Source organism: Centruroides vittatus, unplaced genomic scaffold (genome assembly GCF_030686945.1).
Source record: "Centruroides vittatus isolate TY-2023 unplaced genomic scaffold, ASM3068694v2 contig_453, whole genome shotgun sequence".
Classification (NCBI taxonomy): Eukaryota; Metazoa; Arthropoda; class Arachnida; order Scorpiones; family Buthidae; genus Centruroides; species Centruroides vittatus.
Window position 1 is genome coordinate 649,097 of NW_027122249.1, and position 23,999 is coordinate 673,095.

Genomic DNA, 23,999 nt, shown 5'->3' on the forward strand with positions numbered 1-23,999 from the left:
TATCAAATTATACTCGGTGATAATTTTTCTAAGCTAACTTTGTATAAATTATACAATTTCTTTGTTCATGTAGCTACCTTTAAACAATAATGTTCTTTTAACCCCCTTTGTAATAACAAAAGTTATATCAAATAACAAAGATTGATTGATTGATTATATGTTGCCCCAATAGACTACAACTGATTTGATTAATCTGTAAGGTTGCTGACAGGGGTGAAAAATGCCCGAAATGGTTGAAGGGTCACGACAAGCGTATGTGGGAGTGACAACTTGCACTGAGACAGCGGTCCAACAGCTGCACCGTTTAATGAAATATAAAATCTTTCTTATAACAATTTGTTGCAATAAGAAATATCCCCGCTCAGAGAGTGACAATCCGCAATAACAGTCCGAAAGTTCAAGATGTCTCTTGGGTTCTGTGTCGTCGATGAGAAACTCGCTGGATCCGGGGCATACGGCATGGTTTCTGGTGGTTTTTTCATTGTCTAGATGAATCGGAGTGACACGGCTGACAAGGGCTGACTCCGGCAATGTCGGCACTTTTTCTCAGTGAACTCTTCTAGAAGCACCCTCGTCCGAGTTAACAATATGCAATCCGGTTTTGAATCACGTGCTTATAAAAGTATTATTCCAAAGTCGTTGTTTAGTTGGTTTTTCATCGTCACCTGGTAACAATTGACACCTGTCGAGGGAAAGCGGGAGAGGTCCCCTTCTCGACTTAACATGACTCCTCTCTAATCGTCTTTCCCACGATTTCGGCCCTTTCTACACAATTCATTTTTTTTTTTAAATCCAAGAAAAACTTTCATTGTTTTAACGAGTCGTTTAATTCTTCCTTTTCAGGTTAGAAAAGGATATTTTTAAAATCTCGTTTGATTACCTCCATTCGGACCTCTAAGTCGACCTTGGTTCGGATCCTCAAACATTTAGTAGATGGTTTAAGACTACCACTGATTTGATTATCTACTAGATGACAGTTATATCTGTTATTGCTGTATGGTAGATGTCATGTACCATATAGCAATAATAGGTAAAACTGCAAACGCCCGATGTTAAAGGTAGAGGCATATTGTTGAATTGAAACTCGAGCATTCTACTCGTTTCATTCTGTGCTTAATAACGCTTTGAAACACCACTTTCATGTCCATATTGTCAAATCATATTCTAAGTGTCTTCTATGTTACATTCCTTTACAAAAGCATTATCTGTAAAAGCTTCAGCCACAACGTAAAAGATGGCAAGAATGTTCAGACCTTAAATATTCAATGATGAATTATGAGAATGTAGCTTAAATTTTCATTGAAATCATTTTATGCACTTAAGAAAATGTACTACCAAGTGACCATCCTATATATTTCAACATTACTGATTGGTATTGCTTTTATTCAACCGATATAAGTGGTGTTGTTGTATTTCTGCTTGTCAAAACTAATAATAGATAATTCAGAACATTAATTGTGATTTTTTGTTTAATTTTCAGGTTGCATAACAAACGGATCTACGCAGAAAATGTAAATAGTGTTGAAAATTTGACATTTAATTCAACAATATTTAAAAATAGTGAAGACAAAGGTTTATATAATAGTGAAAAATACAATGTATATGTTTACTTTGGACTAATATGTGCAGTATTCTTTACGACGATACTTTCTGCATTACTATTGTATAATATTTTTGTCGCTGCATCATTAGAGCTGCATAAGAATATGTTCCGATGTATTATTCGAACTCCAATTTCGTTTTTGGATAAAAATCCTGTTGGTATGTAAAATTTATAGATTTAATTCTTTAATAAATTAAAGAATGCTCAATGAAATTTGAAAATTAAATGTTTTTGATAAAATACTGAAAGTATTAAATTAAATTTCGTTTTTTGCGTTATTTAAAATTTTTTAGATTTCTGTGAAACATTATGATACTTTCGCTTTGAAAAAAAGAAATGCTGTCCACTTAACTATTAGAACGGTATATAATAAATTAGCGACATAAGATGAAAATGCTTAATGCTCATGATTACCAAGAATATAGTTTAGCTGTGAACAGTACACGCATTACTTATTTCTTTTGTGATATAATGTACAAAAGCAGAAATTAATAAGAATATATGTTAAAATGCAACAAAAATTCAGAATAAAAAAAAGTGATTTTCAGTAATCGGATGTCATATACAAGTGATGTTGGATGCTTAGGAAAATAATTTTTCAAAACATCCTATTGAAATCTTGTTAAACAGTATTTGGAAGATATGTGAACTCTTGTACTGCATTTTATTTCCTAAGTTTATTTACATACCGTATATCTCGGCGGATAAGACGATAATTGAACCTAAAAAATGGCCCTGAATATCCGGGGTAGTCTTATAGCACAGATACAAAAAAATTAGATTGAAATTTATATAAATTAAAACTATTATAAAAAGAGAGACAAACCGTAATTATTTACTAGAAGAGAGTAGGGTATATGCACAAAATAGAATAGCCCATAGGATGTTTTTGTAAATAGTCAAGGTCATTGCCCGAATGCCCGAATTAGTGCGAATGTTTGCAAAAATCGCCAGATGCAAGAGAATAAAATTTGTTTATTCGAAAAATTACAAATAGGACATAATTCCATATACGCTATACAGTATTATTATTCGGATAATGATTGCTGATCTAAACTAAATTCATAGGCCGTTGATAGTTTGGCGGTAATCTTATAGGACAGATATATGCTAAAACTATAAAACTTTGACGAAAATTTATACATCGTCTTATCCGCCGAGATATACGGTAATTGAAGCTTTATTGCTCTATTTAAATACTTTATGAACATAACTATGTACATTGTACAAAAACTTCAGGTATGAAAAACCAAGAAAATGTCAATCTGACAACTGTAAATCATACAGATATGCTGTGTGGTGTAGAGTTCTATAGATAATAATTTTAATGGAATACATAAATTTTACATAAGTTTTTAATTCAAATAATATCTGTTATTCCAATATTTTTAGGAAAAGTTCTAAATCGATTTTCCAAAGATGTGAATATCGTAGATGACATTTTACCTTTCAATGTTCACCAATCGCTGGCAGTAAGTTTACGTAATTTTATATATTTAAATTTGTGTAAAGTAAATTTTAAAAAATAAACATATATGTGGGATATTCAGTTACTAAAGTGTATTTATGAATTGCATACTTCGATTTTGTTACGGCAACGTGAAATGCAATGTATGCTACTTTTTATTTTAATTACCGGCAATTGATGCATTTCGCCTAGCCATTAATAATCTTTTCAATTACACTGTACTCGAAATTTTAAGTTTTGCCTAACTTCTTGAACTTTTTTATTGATATTAACTTTTTTTACCCAAACAAATGCAAATTTGAAAAAAATTATGATAAGACTAAAATGTTGAGAGAAAATAATCTTTTTTAGTGTCTCTGAAGCTTGACACTTGTCTAGTTTTTATTTGGAATGAAATTGTTTCACGGTAATTTATTTTTCTTTTGTTAACATGCTTTTTCTTTACCTTTTCACGAATTTTAGTTAGGTTTTCATTATTAGCATGCAACACTAGAATGACCACTTCCACATCTATTCTGCACTATGTTTCAATGAAAACTATAAATTGCATCTATTTCTTCACGTGTACTGTAAACTCATGACTGCTAATTTTTAAATACATAGTTCAATTGTGTTTATAGAGCATATGCATGTTCCAACGTAATTAGTGCTACATTGGCTATGTTCTAAAAAAACATACTTTATTAATGAGACATGTTTTGTATATTTGTGCCAATATTTGTAAAAATGGTCACAATCATATATTTTTACATAGAGATCCTTTGAATAACAGCTGAGCCAGTTTGGTATCAAAGTAAATCTCTTCATAAATCTGAGATTAGTTACAAAAAAGTCAATAAATCTCAGGTATTTTCAACATAAGCAGAATAAAAAAGGTTCCTTTATTGTCAATGGCGTGGAAAGAGTCAAAAAATAGTTTTCGCTTATTAGTTCAAGAAAACTTAAACTGCTTCTTTTGACCATAAAATAAAAAACTATATACAGTCAAACCTATTTTTGTGCGGTCTTTTTCTGTGCTATTTTTATTTGTGCGATTTATTTTGTGCGGTATATGAAAATTTCAATCAAATTGGAACATAATTGACTCCTGTAAAATTTTTAAAAACTCTATTGGTTGTTTTCTATGACATCAGCAGGTTTTTTCATTTTTTATTCAGTAAAATTTTTTTCTCATACGTTTATTTCGGCCCCCTCTTATTTTAATAGCATAAAAACCATAAATATTATGTTATATTTACAGATGCGGTAAGTTAGCTCTCCTCCAGCTTTAGACTGCAGGTGTGAAATTTCACGCCTTGTTAAATGAAATAACACTTCCTGCAGCTATATTTATCAAATAAAATCATTATTTAACGATTATTTTTAACTTTTTAATGTTAGATTCGTATTTAAGTGGAAATAATTAATTAATATAAAAATTAAAATTCTTAGAGGATTTTTTTCCCCATTAGGTGTTGCAGAAAAAGGCCCAAGGAGTTAAAAAAGCAATTCCTAGTTATTACGTACGGTTTCGAGTTATTTTCTACGTGAGACTTTTTTTATGCGGTCCCTATTCACCGCATAAAAAAATATTTTTTTAATTGTGTTGCGAAAACTATTTTTTATAACCACTCGTGAAGTTTCGCGCGATTTTTTTAATGCATTTTCTTTTATGCGGTCCCTATCCCCCGCATAAAAAACAGGTTTGACTGTACACTAAACCCCACGCTAACTCAAATCTTTCTCAACTTCTTCAATTACTGTTTTTCGAAAAACAGTAATTAAAAATTTTTTGACAGTAAAAACTTGTGTTTTGATATACAAAAGAGCACAAAACTACTATATTCTTTTCCTTCACTATATTATTCACTATATTATTGTAGCACGTAGAACGATAATAAATGTATATTGCTGTATACAGGGCTGTCAAAGTTTATTAGTTCATTTCATATATAATCTCAGTTTAGTAAACTTTTTATATTGTAATTGTACCAAAATTAGATTTCTGGAATTTTATACAATTGTAGGCACATCATTACGTCAGTAATTTAAAAATTGGGAGGTCCTCCTTTTCAAATTCGAGGAAATATATGTGATTCTTATAATAAAAGAGCACTGCAAACTACACTAGTGAAATATTCTCGTCACTGCAAAACAGAAGAGTACCTGTAAATATATAAAATAGTTTTTTTGCGTTAAAACATAGGCAATGATAGTAATATTAATCTGTAGATTACTCTATATAATTATTTTAAAACAAAATACCAAAAAAAACATCATCAATCTTTCTACAAAGATTGATGATGGTTTTGGTTCGTGAGAGGTCTGTTTGAATGTCCCAACTTGTCGGTGTTAAGAAATAACTTGGCATAAACAATAAAACATAGCATTTATTAATAACACTGACTCCAATATAAGTAACTTTTTGTGATACAAGATAGGAAATACTGAGCATAGCTTCCTCTGTCTGCATGCTGAGACTACTAGTCTACAAATGTCTGTTTCTTGTTTTCCTACGCGATTGCTCCGGCCCCTTTTCATCTTTACGGGAAACAGTTCGCGACCGCAACAGGTCAATTAAGCAAAGTCAAATGCTGTTATTTATTACAATCTATCTCATCGCTATTTAATTTAGCACAGATTTTGTTGGATTAGACGTATATGCCTAAGTCTCATCTGTACTTATCCTAGGATTCACCTTTGGAAATATTTGCTAACATACTTGCAATTTCATCTCCAGTATACGGATAATAAACAAATCTGCTATAGTTCGCGTATATTATTCACATAATATACGCAAACGATACTGAAGCGAACACTAGTTCTAATAAAAGACACAGAGAAAGCAAATAAAACTAGAGTGTAAAAGTGTTAATATTTACAAGTCTAAATATACACACGTGAAACAAATTAAAAACAGTAAAAGTAAAAACAAAAACGTAAAAAGTAAAAGTAATTGTTGGTGAAAAACTTTTAGCTTACTTATAATATTTGAAAAATGATGGACTTGTAGCATGTTGCGATGGATTTCCATTCAAATGCTAAAAGGAATAGTTACTATGTCATTTAATGTAATATCGATTTACATATAAATACCAATAATTTAAATAATTTATACCATAATAAAATGACAGAAAACTTTATATTTATTAGCAATTTATATTCTTATATTTTAGAGATTCTTTCTGCTCGCTGGCATGTGTGTTCTTCAAGCAATCCTCTGTCCTTATGTTCTCATATTGACATTTGTGATTTCAATCTTAATGTGCGCTATGTGGACGATTCACAGCCGTGTGCTGAAAAGCATAAAACTTATGGAAGGAAAATGTAAGTGTATAGAATAATTAATAGTTTATTGTATTTAACTGAATAGCATAAAACTTTTTCATGAATCATTACGTTTCACGAACGTACTATACAGTTCGTATACACTTAATTTTAACAGTAAAATCATTTATTAGAGAAAACAATTGCGCAGAATTTTTTTTTATGTAAGACAATCGATCAAATCATTCAATTCTTACAACACTCTCTACAAATCATATTGGCCTTTTGTTTTTCCTATAACAAACATAAAATAACATACTGAGTAACATGACGAAAGAGGTTTTAATTTATTACTGTTTACTTACAAACGTAATACACAATTACACATTACAAACGTATTACAAACTTTTCGGCCTTGAAAATCTGTAAGAATAGATAAGAAAATTCGGTAAACCCTATTCAAAGATGCTGAGTTCGAAAACAAAAATTCAAAATATTTTATTTCAAAAGCGCAAAGTTAGTTGAAAAATATTTGTAAAAAGATGTAACTTACCTACAATTGTAGGATGGCTTTTACTTATTAGAGAACTCTATTGTCTTTCTTATTTACAAATGTCTGTCAGAATTGCAGTTTATCAGTTAACATGAATAGTAAAAAAATTGACAAAAGAGTAAATTATAGTCCGTTTACTTACCTGATTCAATTTTTAAAAAATTTAACTTAATATAAGTATTATAATTACAAATTCACAGATTATCCATTGGATTGTCCTTTTCTAGGCATGAAACACTGGTTATTATCGAGTCAAATAGTGTTAATGCTCCTTTAGAATAAGTTATATCGACTTACAGGCATTTCCAAAATTTCGGATGTATTTCTTTGTTAGAATTTGAGTACAATCGTCTAATTTCTAAAGACTCAACACAGATACAACTAAGTTCATTTTTCTTGTACATTCAAAATATTCTGCGATAAAATGAGAGATAAGAAAAAAGCTATGAAATTACTTCTTAAAGAACGAAGGTGTGTTTATCTTAGAGTGAGTTAATTACAATAAATAAAACAAAATTTAAAACATTTAAGTCTGTGTATTAGAAGTTTTTTGTCTATAAACTATTAAAAGTAATAAGTAACTATACAAGCGTATTTGACTAACTGTTACACTTTCTAGGAGAATTAAACATATTTTCTGTGTTTAATCTCAAAATTTCAAAAAAATTAATTTCTGAAACGTAAAATTTTAAAATAAAATGTAATTTAAAAATTATTGTTGTAACATAAATATCAGCATATGACAGCTTCTATTACTTTATACAGTATTTGAAAATTTTACATTTTTCAAATCTTCAATTTTGATATGCGTAATGTTTTTATTGTAAAGATATAAATACATTGCGTAATCCGGCTGAAAAGAACAAGAAAATCATGTAAATCTGTTCAGGAGTTTTTAAAGTGTTCATTACAAGACAGAAATTTGTGTGGTTTGTGTAAAAGTTATAAGACCAAAGCAAATATATTGGTATAGTTACTTATTTTATTAATCCGTTATTATTTGCGTACGGCAAAATCGGCTCTAATGACTTTTTAACCGTAAGTGTCTACACCGGAATTTATCGAAAAATCTAGAAAATTTAGCTTTACATTTATTTAAATTTGCTTAATACACATTCTTCGCAAATTTGCTCAGTTTGATATCTAATAGATATTAAAATATACTGTGAGTCATCTACAATTTAGAATTTTTAAACTTTCACTTAATGCTGTTCAGAGAACGATAAAACGCAGGATTATTTTATCCTGTTATTCGCAAATCGTTTGTTTTAAGAGAAACTACCCCAATACTTGTAGGAGAGATGCTCCACAACTTTAGTTTATTAATGCTCTTCTTAGTACCACGTCTTCGAAAAGAATTTCATTAATGCAGGAAGAAGCAGACAAGCGGTTTTCGAACATGTGAGATTTTTCTTAGTTGCTACGTCACGTAAATTATGATTTTATACTGTGCAGGATAAAGTGCAAAACAAATTGCATCCAGTCTAACTCGAACAAAACTCTTCAAAATCTTCAAAATGCTTTTGTCGTAGACGTACTTTTTATTGACAGAACTTATAATGTAAGTTTAAATTACAATAAGCAATTGCTGTGCGACATGTTCATACAAAAAGCATACACGTAATTTATTGCACATTTCTTTTGCAAAAAATTTAAAAGCAATTTAAAAGCATTCTTAGCACTTTGTTGTGTATTCAGTACCAAACAGTTTAGGAATATATGTTTGTTTTTCAATTGCGATTTTTGCGTAAAGACTCCAATGTTCTGTTTGTGTTATGTTAACATGCAATTTTGATCAGCAGGTTCTGGAACATATATTATTATTTTAAATGAAAATTGCTTTTCATTTGCTTTCTTAAATACAATACGCAAACAGTTATTACATTTAATAAATTTTCGCTCTTATAATTGAATTTTCTTTTTAACAGCAAGAAGTCCGGTATTTTCTCATCTCAGTGTATCTTTTTATGGACTGACAACAATTAGAGCATTTAAAGCTGAAAATAAATTTATTGACACCTTTAATGAATATCAAGATAAGCACACTGCAACGTGGATCATTTATATTGCATTAAATCGATGCCTTTGCATATATGGTCACATCGTTTCTTTTATAAATTTACTTATTACTGTTATTATTTTCAGTGTATCAATTCATCCAGGTGAGTAAATACGTTTAGCTGTGTATAGTGTATAATATATGTAATTTTGAATTTATTATTGCAACTTTAGATGGTGCAGGAAGCCAAATCGGACTTATTATGAGTTATATAATATTTTATTTTACGTTTTTACAAAGCACTATTAAATTTTCATCTGAAGTGGATTTTCAGGTAATACATGTACAACTAACCCGATAGTGTATTCAATGATAACTTTTTTGTCAATAGTACATATAATTTAGAAATGCAGGATTATTTTATCCTGTTTTTTTCTGGAATGTAACTATTTTGCAATTGTAACTACCATTATGATTATATACGAGTATTGCGTCATTTTTAGTTAGTTGTATAAATGTAAATTGGATTGTAGGATATTATGACTAATAAATGTTTTTCGATGTAGCGAAAACTAAGTCAGTTGTTCATCAACAGATTTGTACTAATTTGTACTATATTTGTTTTCAGCATTGAAAACTGCAGTAAATTGTCGTGACAAAAACGGTTTGCGCCAAAACAATCAAATACGTTTTGTCTTCAAGTAGTTATATCAAAGTAACTTCGATTCCGTATAACTTAATGTTTGCAAAAATACAATGTGTTTTCAGTTTTTATTCTCAGTTTAACAGTTACTTTTTTTATATCTAACAATGTTTTATTATTTAAACCGTATAATTTTTCAAACATTAATCTCATTCCACTACAAATCTCTAAGTTAATATCTTTAATTATATTGATATATGTGACAATATTATATATTTTTATAATTAAAGGTTATTTTGTTAGTAAAAGATCAAAATTTTATGAAATACGTGCATGGAAATCAGAAAGAGAAAAGCGTATTTATCAGATGTATGAACTTGGCTTACCATCAGCGATTTGCCTGAAAATAGGTTTAAAAAAACAGCTTGATTTTTTACAGATTTCTTCAAATTTGTAGAAACAGTTACTCTTTTTAAAGAAGGATTTTCTTATCAGAATAAAGTTCACATTTCTCATCCTACACAATAAACTTAATGAGAATGTACCTGATAAAAAAATGTGACATTCTTATCCATATTTAAATGTAATTTATTTTAAAATGCTATTAGACATCGAGTAAATACATAAGTTAATACCTTTCAAAAAATAAAATATTTTCTTTTCAACAAAATTGAATTTTCAGTAAATAATTATTTTATAATTGGTTTCAAAATTTCATTAAAACTCATAATATCAGAAATATTAAAATATGTCACATTTAAAGTCGTAAGTAAAAAATTATTATTTTTACTTTATATTTTACTAAATTCCATTCTGTTTTACATAATAATGTTTGCAAAAAAATTTATAGTTAAATATAAGCAATCAAAAACAATGAAAAATATTTTCACTTATGAAAAGTTATATACTTTTAAATTGATTCATACATCTATTAAAAAAGCAAGTAAATTTTAAGAGTTTATCAGTACCAGGACAATTAGAGTGGTTAATATGAATAAAGAGTAATATGAAAAAAGAAAGAACTAAATACGATTACTGTAATCGTGCATCTTCACACAAAAATACTTCTATCATTAGTGTTATAAAATTCGAAACATTAATATTAACTCTGGATAAAAAATATTGTTAACTGATTTTAAAAATGATGTTACTTGAGTAAGTTTTCTGCAATGCGTTATTTCATTCGAAGTGAATTTTCCAGATGAATTCTGTACAACGTATACTGAATTACAGCAAATTAAAATCAGAAGCATCTTACGAAAGTTCCCCTGATAAACGGCCACCTTCGGATTGGCCACAAAAAGGAGAAATTCATTTTGATAATGTTTCTTTACAATACTCCAAGGATAAAAATACTGTTTTGAAGAATTTAACATTTCGTATTCATTCGGGAGAAAAGGTAAAATATTCTCGAAAACCAATAAGTGTTGCTAAAAATCACTGTCATAAATTATTTCTAATATTTATTCATTGCAGATTGGAATCGTTGGGAGAACAGGAGCAGGAAAAAGTTCTATAATTGCTTCGTTATTTCGCATGACAGAGCCCACGGGAACGATAACCATTGACAAAATTGATACCAAAGCTATTGGTCTTCGGGATCTACGTAGTAAAATATCCATCATTCCTCAAGTATATAATAATTGATTTGATGAAAATACTTTTCATTTAAAATTTTTTAAATATATTATTTTAAAAATGTTCTTTCTTTGATTTCTTACTTTAAAAGATTCAATTTTAATATAAAATAAAATACAAAATATAATGATATATTTTACAAGTGGTGTCGAAACGGTAAAATTTTTGACAGGTTATGGCAGCAACAACTCGACACACATCAACTTAGCAAAAAATCACATTGTCAAAAATAAAGTGTTTGCTCAATGGAATAGAATTGAAATTGATCCATACAATAAGGAAGCGCAAAACATATAATAAATAGGTTAAATGAAAAGACATACTCATATGATATTGATAATTTGACGTATCAATCTAATTAGGTGTAAAGTTTGAAATTTATTGCGATTTAATCAAATTCATTATGTTGCGTGACATGTGTAACGCTAACATATTACACACAAAAATAAGAAGCCCAATGCAAACTATACATCTAGGAAGGAATTCTTCTCTTCATGTGAGTGAAGTTCTCCAAACTCTGTCTCGTTGAGTTGGTTTCCGTGCGTATCACGATTCGATATACTGTAGTTGATATAGGTTCGATAAAAAGTACATTTCCATACTCAATTTAGACAATATGTACAGTTTATTTACAAATCAAATATGTAGAGTGTACAAGTTCGAAAACATAGTATATACAGGATAACGAAACGGGGTGCTTCACGTAATAGATTGGCTTCCGGGAACTATTATACTCTGGAGAGAATTCAGTCAGCTTATAGAGTTGGCTCAACTGCACGGTCTGTCCAGTCTCCGCACTTACCGTCCCTGAGATGTTTACTAGAGGAATATGCTCTCTCTATGCTCAGCGGGCTTCCCAAGTGCCTGAGACTACCGTGTTTCCAGTCTCTTACCCACTCAGAAGGAGTGAATCCTTCCTCTCCCGTTCTGTCTGCAATTTAAGGGGTTTTTATTTTTGGATGGAAAGTTCCAACCAATTACAAACCATTTTTGCCTGAACAGCTTACACCCGGGTCCGCTGTTATCCCTAGAGAGTAGTGCTTACATTATTGTGAGATTTCCCGCGCTATCTAGAATTTTTACGCGCTGATGTTAATTAATTTCCCTCTTGTTGCCGAGTTTTGTCGGAGAGGTCGAGAGGATGACTCATTTGTTTTCCCTTTTTACTATGACTAGAAGTATCCGTCTCGTTTCACACAAAACGTCCCAGGTGTCTGGGAAAATTCTTCCCCTCCCACCGAGGTTTGAGGTATACGAATCTTTCCTCTTTTTAACCAATTGTTGTATATCGTATCCCAGTCACTTGATGGAGAGTAGAGAAAGGGTCACCTTGTTAAAGGTTCAAAATAAATTTTCTCGCGTATGACTAAGTCTATAATTCACATAAAAATAACAACTATCATCTAAATTCCAACAATTTCCTAAAACTACTCACCTTTCCATCCGGTGACATGAGAAAACAGAACGTTTTAGAGGGTACAGTTTACATCAATAATTCTTAGTCACCTGCATCTGTGTCACCTGAGATATGAGTCAGCCACTGCAAGAGACTAATATAAAAAGGGGTCTGCTCTCGGCCTCAGGGCGGAAATCATCAAGGCGGACAGCAACGACGACTCTACCGACGCTACCGCAGACGTCGACCGCCATATGCTACAGCGGCAATCACCTCTCTACTCTACAGGATCAAACAGCCTGACCCCGCCATAATCGCTCCCGGTCAACTCAGCCGATCTAGGGGATGTCTCACTAATCTCCTGTAAGGAGAGATCGGAACCTAAGAGGGATTGTCTTAAACGTTGTGAACTCTCTCTCCTGTAGTTAAGGTAGATAATGTTATTGTACGATTAAACGGCGAATATTATTGTACGATTTAACCGACCCGCGCTGTGGTGTCGCGCCGACCAATAAAACTGGTCTATTTTGTCTTATATTAGAATTGGTAGATTAAAACGATTGTCGCTAGATTATCGCTAGATTTTAATTTAAAGTATAACTTAGACCATAATCCGCTAGAGGCTAGACAAATGTTTATCGCTACATTTGTTTATCTATTAGGGCCGCATTTCAAAACTTTTGAACTGACGCGGGCCGCACACAAGAGAAAAGAGCGGGGAACTGTCGGTAAATCACAATTCTTTATTCATATATAATTATAAATTAGCATATGTATACTTAATATAGCTTCTGGCACCGATTTAAACGTAATATATCGGAAATATTTGGTTAAATATTAGTCACCGCTAGTTTTAAATTAGTTTCCATGTGTCTGTTAGCCGGTTTCTTGTTTTAATTTTTACTAAATTCATTGCGAAAAAACTTTTCACAAATATAAGTTGTAAAAAATAACGTTTGAATTTTTGTTGAATATATCATTAAGCTGGAAAATTGATATATTTATTCATATTTTATGTCACGCGGGCCGCAAAAAATGTTACTGCGGGCCGCATGCGGCCCGAGGGCCGTGGGTTGCCCATCCCTGCGCTAGACAAATGTTTATCGCTACATTTGTTTATCTATTAGTTTGTATATATTTGCATCTCAATAAATAATCTTATTGTGTATTTTAAAACCTGACTCCTGTTATTCTGGACACAGGGTCACTTGCTTATCCCCTCCCCACTCACTTCAGCCCTCGTACAGTACATCCATCCAGTGACGCAGTGAGAGATCTCTCCGATCCGCGCCGATAAGTGGAGTCAAAGCGTGCAGCTTTTACCCCCCTCCCCGGTTCTCACATTATCGTTTGCCACTTCTTTACGTTTAGTAGTTTACATTATGGCAAGTGGTCTATCTTCTGACCACACGTGGGTTAAATTGACAAAATCGGCGCTTCTTTTGTCTGTTTGCTTAAAAGCCAATACTTTACAATGTGTATTGAAAAATTTATGAAAAATCGACTTTAAGAAAAGTTTCACGAGTCTATGCGATGCCATAAAACTAGCAAAATTTAATTTTTGATGGATGTCTTTGTTGTGTCATCACAAATTATAACAAAAAATATGTTTATATCCACAAAAATGTACTGGAAATTTTTAACTATAAATTCAATAATTGCCGTGCGAATATTTAGTGTATCGGAATTCGTTTTTCGACATGTTTTAAACATCATGAACATCGAACTGATTAAACAGCGTGTGTGAACTAAGCGTGTAGCAGCAAGAAGAGATAAAAAATCTTAATCGAATTTTGCAAAACACGATTCGCGCATAACTTACTAAATACTGCAAAGTAGAAAATCATTTTGTTATCCGTCATTTTTCAGAAACCATCACCGTATTGTTCCATTGCTGCAGAATTAACAATATCTTTATTTTGTTACAAGTTAAATAGCAAGTTGAATTTTAAAAATACATATAAATTGACTAATTATTTCGCAATGGGTTTCAAACTCTAGAAATTAAAACTGTCCCAAAATATGTTAATAAAATAAGTAAAAGCGTTAAATACAATATTGGTACTTTACTGAAGGTAGCCACATCACGCATCTTTTAAAATAATTAAAAAAATAAGATAATTTTAATATTTACCACTATCGTAATCATAATAGAAACAATTTCATTAAAAAATTGTAAATCGACTAAAATATAGCATGTGTATTTTTCAGGATCCAATGTTATTTACCGGTCCACTTCGAAGAAATATCGATCCTTTCAACGAATATTCAGATGATATTCTATGGCAAGCTATAGAAGAGGTTAGAAACAAACCATTGTTTTTATCTACTCTCTTATATACCTGTTTAATTCTTTTTCATGACTAAATTTTATTATCATCTTTTTATTTTAAAACGTCTCAACAAAAGGTGCAATTAAAAGAAGTTATCAGTACGTTGCCTGGAGGATTGGATACACATTTATCAGAAGGAGGACGAAATTTCAGCGTAGGAGAAAGACAGTTAATTTGTCTTGCCAGAACGATTCTTCGCCAGAATAAAATCCTGGTCATGGATGAAGCAACATCAAATATAGATAAAAAGTGAGACTACAACAAATTACATAAACTATTTAGTTATAATTGCCTGGGCAAAGCCATGACTACTGGGGTAACGTTTGCACTTTTTCCCCTCGAGTTTAGAAAAACTTCCCACGTTAGATTTCGATGATTTAGATGTCATCATGTTTATTACAACGCTGGCGCGTGCATAGTGTTTTTTGGAAAATATAATTAACTTTCAGATAAGATATATTCAAAAACGCTTAGTATTTGACGCTTAATAACAAAAAGGTATTTTGACACTTTCCAGTGCTTTTTTGAAATATAAAACTGACGGTTGCTTCATATTTTTACAGATTTGGGTGAATTTTCGATTTAACAATGTAAAAGTTATCCGAGTTCAAAGAAAAAAAAACTAGATTTACGTCCCTCATCCCCACGACATGGCACCTCGTTACCTAGCTCTTCGATTGTCTCTGCAGTAACTGCATGCCTGGGTTCTCTATCAATTTAAATCAATTGTCGTTTCCTTTTGTCCACATGTCAGCGGTTATGCTCAACTCTTTCCTCTCATTCCATCGCAAATTTTTAACTTTTATGTCACTATTTCAAATACTGTATATGTTTTTAGCCGTACCAAGCGGCTTAACGGCGTGATGTTTGAGACACAGTTCTCTCAGTTTAGACTGGACAAAATCTCAAACGGAGATAGTTTTAAAGAGCGACTTCAATTTATCTAACACTTTTCTCTTTTAAATGCCAACTGATTTCATTATATTATTATTTTATTTTTTACTTTTAACTTAAGTGTCGTATAGTTTAATTTCTTTATTACACTTTGTTTTTTATCCGTACTTTTCACCATATTTTCTTAACAATAAATCACTTATAACCTTTAATTCGAGATATATTGCTGCTCAAACTGCTCGCCCAGGCTAACTACATCGATAAACATCGTTCACGTTTCTGGATGTCACCTATTTAGTTATAAATTAGTTTAGTATATAGTTTCTGTTGTGTACAGAATTGTTACACATTTCTCGAAAATCTTAACTATTTTCGCTGAAAACTTTGTATTTCTGTTTGAAACTTATTGAAATTATTGTTGCTAATAAAATACTAGCTTATAAAATACTAGCTACAGATGACAAATTAACAGTTAACAGTTCAGATAATTCGTGAAAAGTTCGACTAATTTAAGCTTCAATATTTCTTTAACGTATCATAGTGCACTATTTTCCATTTTAAAAATTGCGATTGAGAGTATCATAGAATAGCATGGTTGAATTTGATATAGGTAAAATTTTTAATATGGATGATAATTAGATTGAAGTCAAGGCAATACGAAGATGACCAATTGATTAACTGGTTATAACTTCAACCTGACGTTTTCGGACGTGGAATCAAAATAGATGAAGCTTTAAATATATTTTGTACACAGTAGGTTAAGATCAGAAAAATTTGTATTTCCTTTCTCACCATTTGTTTGTACTGATTTTCAATCTAGAATTTCAAGAATTTAAAGCAACTTACTGTTGGTGTCTATGAAGCAAAAAACATTTAAGATGAGACATTAGATATGATTATAAATATGCGATTTATTTAAATTACATCGGTGTTCTGCTTTGAGAACATGAACTGTTGAAGTTTCTTATTGTTTGTGGTAGTTTTGTGAGTTGTTAGCTATCGTCTCGGAAGCCGTTTATATGCTTGGGTTTGTATTTTTTATTTGTTTCCTTCTATACGCTATATGAAAAACCTGTGACTTGTTGGTCCTATATGAAAAACCAATGTTTGTGACAGGTGTAGTTGCGCTTGAGCTATTAGCAGAAGAGGGCATATGATCTTCATATACACTATAAAAAAATAAAAAATAAAAATAAATTACTACAATCTAATAACTTCGTTTTGTTTCTGAAAACAAGTACAAAAATTTAATTTATTTATTATGAATGAATACATATTTATGATTTACATCATATGAAAAGAATCTCCTAATCATACAATATTTTACACGAGATGCATGCTACTCTTCATAAAACTATATCATTCTGCAATTTAAAAAATATTATTTTGAAATAAAATTTACAATTGATCTTATAAACCAAATTCAATAGAAAATGATATGATTTTCCTATCCGTGGGCGCTAACAAATTTTTCAATGATAACCATTGTAGATTTGTACAGACATACACAAGGAATGATTACTTGAATATGAAATAGGCTTCGCACATTTCATTGAATATACTTTAAAAATTTCTGAGATAGTTCTTTGCCTGAATTCAATTTTAGTTTCAGTTGTAGATTCATACCATAACTAATTTTCATGTTAGCAGAAAGATGTTTGTGAATGGTTAAAATGAATCAGTTCAGTAAGAATTTATCTGGTCTTGTTAAATTGTTCTCAATTCCTTCTCTGTATGCAATGAGACAGTTTCCTGGTTAGATATTGAAGTCTCTCCGTCCATTTTTCCTTACTTAATTTATAGGATTTTCAAATGAATACAATATCAAAATGCAAAGTACTTTTATAGTTAGCTATTTCGTTAGCAGATAGTCTTGCATCGTAAAATATCCGTGCTCAAATTCTGTCGATTGTTTTCTTGTTGGCATCGTCAGTTTGGTGTTGTACCTATGATACGTGTATATATTTCACCCGTAGTACATATAAGTACCGTATGTCGAATGATACAAGCAACACTTTTTAAAAATATGGTTCGCAGGTATCACACTGGTCTTACTACATCATTTTCCAGTGTTCACTGGATTTATAAGAACACATCGTTTATGTCTAAAAATTAAAAAACTAATATTTTCCGTTGATTAAATGAAAAAAAATCTAGATATATAATCACTCTGCTGTAATGTGAACAGTTATTTATTCAAGTCAAAGTCAATTTGACTTGAATTTGACTTTGACTTCACTTTTCGTTCAAGTCAAAGTCAAAGTCAATGTGATTTCTATAGAAAAACTTCAAGTCAAAGTCAATTTGACTTGAAGCTTCTGTATAGAAATCACACGTGATAATGGACTAATCCACAAACGGAAAATAAACAGTCATTGAAACCTGTGTCAGACATAGACTCAGGTTTATTCTCTTGAGACCATAAGTTACATTTGGTGTACTACGCGGTGAGTAATTATTTGTCAAGTCCTTATACAAAAATCGATCAAGCAGCACAGGAAACATATAAAGTTTAGAATGGCTTTTTTGAGAGATCATGAACATACATTTGGACATACACGAACATACCTGAACATACATCATCAGCATTTGTTATCTGGCTTCATCGTGCTATGAAGCGATTTTTTCTTAATCTGAGCGTGCAGTTGATGTTGAAAGTTCTTTGCTTGATTGGAGTGATTACCTTGTCCATCTCGTTGACGATTCTCTCTAACTTATTTAAATTATTCTATGAAGTTCTAATATTACATGTGTTTCTTTTAGAATTCTCTCTAGCCATTAATTTTTTTATAAATCTGCTACAAGCTTATTGAACATTAATACATTATATTGTTCAGGAAGTGTGAATGTCTCTTGAAAGATTTTGTTGTACTTTAATTCAGATTTGTCTTTGTATTGCAACAATTTAAAATATCAAAATGTATAGCTGATTTAACAAAGTTTAATCGAGTTAGAACTTTGGTAATACTAAAAACATTTAACTGCACACGAAGAAAATAAACTACAGTTTTTGAAAGTTATGAAAGAACGGTTATAGTTTTAAATCTACGTTTTTCTCTGTAGTGTCACATTCCACCATTGCTAAACTAAAAAATGTTAGGCCTACTGGTAGGTTAATGAAAATGTTTATTTTTCGATTTCAGAAACAAGAGTTTCCACGTATGCAATGAATGTTAAATTAATCGTGTGCAGTATTTTCACCAAAGTTCTGTAATAGTTGTGTACAGTCATAACTAGATGACTAGACAAGCGAGAGTAGTACTGAAATTAAGTACATGCCAAACGTCGTACTCGTAGTTCCAGTTTACAGATCTAGCAACTCTGCTATATATGTAAACTGGAACTACAACGTTTTATATTCTTTTACATGTAGCCGAATCATTAAAACTTCTGAATACTGGTAGATATTTAAAGGCTCTTAATTCACCAACGAGCAATCCGTTAATTTCCATTTGTTTTGTGCTGTATTATATCATCCACATTCACACCAGTTTTCCAACGAAAACTTTTTTCCGGTGAAATTTTTTTGATAAACTTCTAACGTATTGACGTTTCTCGAATTAATTCAATGTAAACCATTTCATGTACAGAAAAAATTTTATACTACAAAATTGTTAATATCAAGTATAAATAATGCGTATGTATTAGTGGCTGTTGTATCACATGGCTCACATAGTATATTTTGAAGTAACTTTTCTCTTTTTTACGTATATTTTCTTTTTTGTTGATACAGACATATAGATTTGTAACTTGTTTTTTATCTGTTTTATATCAAGAACTGATTCTTGCATACAAAAGATAATTCGAGAAAAATTCAAATCGTGTACCGTGTTGACAATAGCCCATAGATTACATACAATTATCGATTCGGACAGAGTACTGGTAAGTTTCTTCTGTTTGTAATATATAATAAAAATTTGTTTTTAATTACACATTTAAAACTTCTAGGTTCTTGATAATGGAAAACTCCAAGAATTTGACAGGCCATATAAATTACTGAAGAATGTGAACGGTACTTTTTATAACTTGGTAAAAAACACTGGAGTTACTTCAATGAATGAGCTTTATAAAATTGCTAAAAATAAATATTATGTTCAAGAACGTAATGAAAGAACGAGATTATAATGCAATGGATTTTCCTCAATACATATTAACCTATTGTAGATTTCGTTCTGTTTTTATATTATCCTGTATTCGAAATCGTCTGTTTTAAGTGTAGTTTCTGCATGACATTTGGGATATAGAATTGTTAAAATCTTTAGTAAAAACTATTAAAACTTCAATAGTATTTAGGATTCCTACTGTTAAATTTATATGTGTTAAACATTAGTTTAAAGTAATCAGTAATTTTTCAGATAATGTAGCTAGAAAAATTAAGAATGGGTTATTTGCAAAATAGTAGTAAATTATAAATAATATGTAAACAAGAAAAAATGCGTTTATTGCAATATTTTATAACAACGTTTTCAGAAATTTTTTAAAGAAAATTTTAATTGAAAACATCAAATATTTAATGAATATAAATTGCAGTAATAATTTGCGACATTGTTATAAGGAACAATAAAAATAAAGTTCTTCTGAATAATTTTCAATTTTTATTGTCTTATTTCTGGAGTTTAAACTTACATCAAAGTTTTCAATCAAAGTCAAGTAATAAATAGAGTTTTGCATTATATTTGGTTGAAAGCAGCAGAAAGTTTTTCATTTGGATTGAAGTTAGAATTATGTTTTTTAAAAATCCGAAAAGTACGTAATATTTTGTGACGAATTACAATAGGTTATTGAGTAATACAGGGTTTTGCATATAGAAGCGATTAATTAAATTATGTTAATACTTACATTAAAAAGTTTATAAATAATATGAAAATAAATTAGTCTAGAAAACTTTTTTAAATTTTGATAATATTGATAAAATATTATGAACATCTAAATGTTATTTAAGGTGGCAGGATGTGATGGATCTATGTATGGTGCCTGTTTTAAATATGACATGCTGTACTTTAAAATTCGTTAAATAACCCTCATTCAGGCGTCAAAATGAATGGTATCATTTTAAAAAATGAATGAGTTTTGTAAATTTCATTAACATCTTTAGCAAAATTAACTTTTCCAAAAATGAATGGACCAGTACATAGACATTGTTATCTACAACCTATGCAGATTTTCTAATTATTTTTGCTGCGAAATTTTTTAAAAAAGTTTTATTACTTAGTGTGAAATCGGGGGGTGCCGAATAAGTCGGAAACCCACTCGATTGTCACCAATGTGTGAGATCTCGGGGAGGTAAGAGGGAGTCGTACCTCTTTTTCCCGTGACTCACTTGTCAAGGATGGCTGTTACGTCGACGGCGCGTTACGCGTTACGCGAGTGGAGGAGGAGGAAGGATGGGGTCGACGATAAGGCGAAGCCGACAGTCAAGAAAGACACCATTTTATAACAAAAACAAAATTTAATGAAAGCTAAACGAACTAAAGTACACTTCTACCCTCGTATACAAAAGGGGCCGGAGAGAGAGAGTTTACAATTATTTTTCATACCTCTTAACAAGTCCGTAATAGACGGAATCAGAAGTGACGATAAAGTTTGGCTGATGGAGAATCCGGTAATGGGCCGATGGCACGTAGAGCTTGTTTTTCCGTAGGCAGGGCAGTGGCACTTAAAGAACTTAGAAACTTTTTGAGAGTCCGGCGGATGGCGTAGTGCACGTCGTAAAAGCGAGACGAAGGAGCCCCTTAGGGGGGGAAGGAAGCGTCTTTTATAAGTTTTTGATGGGAAAACTTGTCACGTGATCGAAAACGAATCACTATTAGGGCCAGAGGTGTTCCCGGGATATTAAATAAACGACTAGTTCGGACGCTAACTATAAACCATCGTGCAAGATGATCTACCTGCTCCGAAGGAATAACGGTTTGTTGATAGTTAGGGGACAATCGTTGCCATTCGAGGGTCAACAATTTCCCGGGTATGGAATGTTGTTGATTAAGTCGTTTATAACTGGAGTGAACAAATTCAGAAATTTCTAGGTTTTTAACTTCCAGATTTCACATTCACTCCATGCTTTCTTTAAAATCATCACTTAGTTAGTGTGATTTTAAAAGATTTGATTCATAAGCAGGGGGTTAGAGGTATGTTTACAATTTAGATTGATATATTACTCTCTCTCGGAAAGGATTAGGTTAATAGGTGACATCATTGCGATAATACATAATATCAAAGTTGTTTACAAAATATATATCCCGACGCGTTCTAGACGCGTGACAATATTTATTACTCGAGGTTAGGAGAGGCGAGCGTCTGGAGTTCTTGGAAGTGGTTGGGTGGGTGGATGACGTCATTGTTGACCTAGGGTCGAGACTGCAGTTCAAAGTTCACATGAGTTGAGACTGTTTGGTGGAATTTCTTTGTTCGCTGGAATTGGGTGGTGTGTAGTACACTATCACAATCTTGGATGTTTGGATATAAATTGTTCTGGATGGGCAAGACTCGTAGGTAAGTTGATAGAGTTGTCCGTCCACGTGGATAAATTAAATTCGGGTGGATAGTTCTTAATTTGGTGAATCGGGTGTAAAGTTGCGTGAGTCAGCCATCTTCGGTAAAGGTGATGAAGACACTGTTCTTGGATTTAAAATAAATGTTAATAATAAGTCATTTTTTTGAGTTATGAATCCTTGAATTCCGGATAGAGGTATGCAAGGTTACATAAAAAGGTTATTTTACTCTCTCTCTCGTTAAAATAAGATTCAATATATATCTAGGTTAGTATGAGAAAAAAAAATCCCGTTAAAGAGAGTTAATCTACAATTCTAGGATACGAACTAAATATTAGAATCGTTCGCGACAAATCTATGAATATAGGTATAAACGTTAGTACGTTAAAATGAGGAATAAAAGGGAAAATGGCGGTGTGGGGATGACCTTGTTAATAGGATTGAACAATAGATTTTTGTTTTCGTGGAGTCGGGTTGCCTCGGGGGTTTTCTTCGTGGGAAGCGCCCGGTTGTGCACTAGGTGAAGGCGGACTTCCGTCTCCGTTGAAGGCGGTTTCTTCGTGTTCCTCTTCCGGTGGAGGTTGGTGACTAGTCGCACGGGTCTTCTTGCATCTTGAGTACTTCTTGCATCGTGAGTAATTGCGATAACTATAACATAAACAAAGTCCCGTGAGGATAGCGCCTAGACAACCAGCAATAATGGTTATTATTAAAGATGGGTAAGTTATGGGAGATGATTTTGTTGGCTCCCGTAACAGGTGATTTAGGTCGTATTGGACGTTGTTCAAAGAACGGTCTGCTAATCGAATATCGTAGTCCGATGTGAGTTTCGGGAGGTCAGGATCCTTAAGGCGTTTTTGCAGCAACAGGATCTCAGATTTGTTGACGATTTGTTCTAGCTGTGGCACTATTAATTGTTGTGCTATCTCCAATTGTATGGTGGTCTGCATTCGGAACGGCGAAGTAAGGACGAATCCAGGTACATAGCCGGTGCATGCGTTTGGGAGATGGAGTATTCCCGTTTTGTTTAATTTATGAGTAGTGGATGAAAATGGAGATTGTTGATGTCGAGTGGGACATCTAATAGTTAGGGTGAGAGGATTTGGAATAGAATAAATCCATGATCCTAGTTGATCAATCCTCTTAAAAATTGGCGGAAATTGTGGAACGATTTGGCGGGTACAAAGGTCTTTGACCGCGACTTCGTTGCCACTAAATAGTGCATATTCACAACTTTGTTGAGGGAAACGCTGAATAGGTCCGTCTACGGAACAAATAGGAAAGTGATCCATTTTGCAAATTATTAATTCGTAGTGTTGTAATAACATATAGGACTGTCTGTCCATGGATAAGGCGACTATAGGATAATTAGTCTGGATTTGTACGAATGTATTTAGATCAGGTATATATGTAGGAAATTTGATAATTTCGTACATATCGAAGTATCCACTAGGGGTGATTAATGGGATCTTAGCAAAGATTCTCAACTTGCCAGGTACTGCTACAGCCAGGGTGGTAATCCACTGGTAGTATTTAAATAGCGTGTCAGGTCTTATAGGTTCGACCATAGCGTAACCTTCCGGAAGCTGCAGTTGAATGTCTCGGAGGGTACGTAACATGATTTCTCGTGATACGAAATAGGTGCTTAGTTGACCTTTTTCTAGTATATCAATCGCTTCTCGTAAGGCTACTAGTTGGAGATGGAACTCTTGAATAGAGAATTCGAGTATCCGACTAA

General features: G+C 31.9%; 1 protein-coding gene across 1 annotated transcript in view; it reads left to right on the plus strand.

Annotated features, from left to right (window-relative positions):
- Positions 1 to 19,927, plus strand: part of LOC136977303 (ATP-binding cassette sub-family C member 4-like) — a 158,352-nt gene extending 138,425 nt beyond the window's left edge. The window contains exons 17-27 of the mRNA XM_067272777.1: positions 1,481 to 1,761; positions 2,996 to 3,075; positions 6,227 to 6,377; positions 8,799 to 9,032; positions 9,103 to 9,203; positions 10,714 to 10,911; positions 10,989 to 11,144; positions 14,758 to 14,847; positions 14,956 to 15,128; positions 19,550 to 19,655; positions 19,722 to 19,927. Coding sequence (XP_067128878.1) covers positions 1,481 to 1,761; positions 2,996 to 3,075; positions 6,227 to 6,377; positions 8,799 to 9,032; positions 9,103 to 9,203; positions 10,714 to 10,911; positions 10,989 to 11,144; positions 14,758 to 14,847; positions 14,956 to 15,128; positions 19,550 to 19,655; positions 19,722 to 19,898 — 1,747 coding nt within the window. The 3' untranslated portion in view covers positions 19,899 to 19,927. The remainder of the gene's footprint in view (positions 1 to 1,480; positions 1,762 to 2,995; positions 3,076 to 6,226; positions 6,378 to 8,798; positions 9,033 to 9,102; positions 9,204 to 10,713; positions 10,912 to 10,988; positions 11,145 to 14,757; positions 14,848 to 14,955; positions 15,129 to 19,549; positions 19,656 to 19,721) is intronic.
- Positions 19,928 to 23,999: the final 4,072 nt, after the last annotated feature.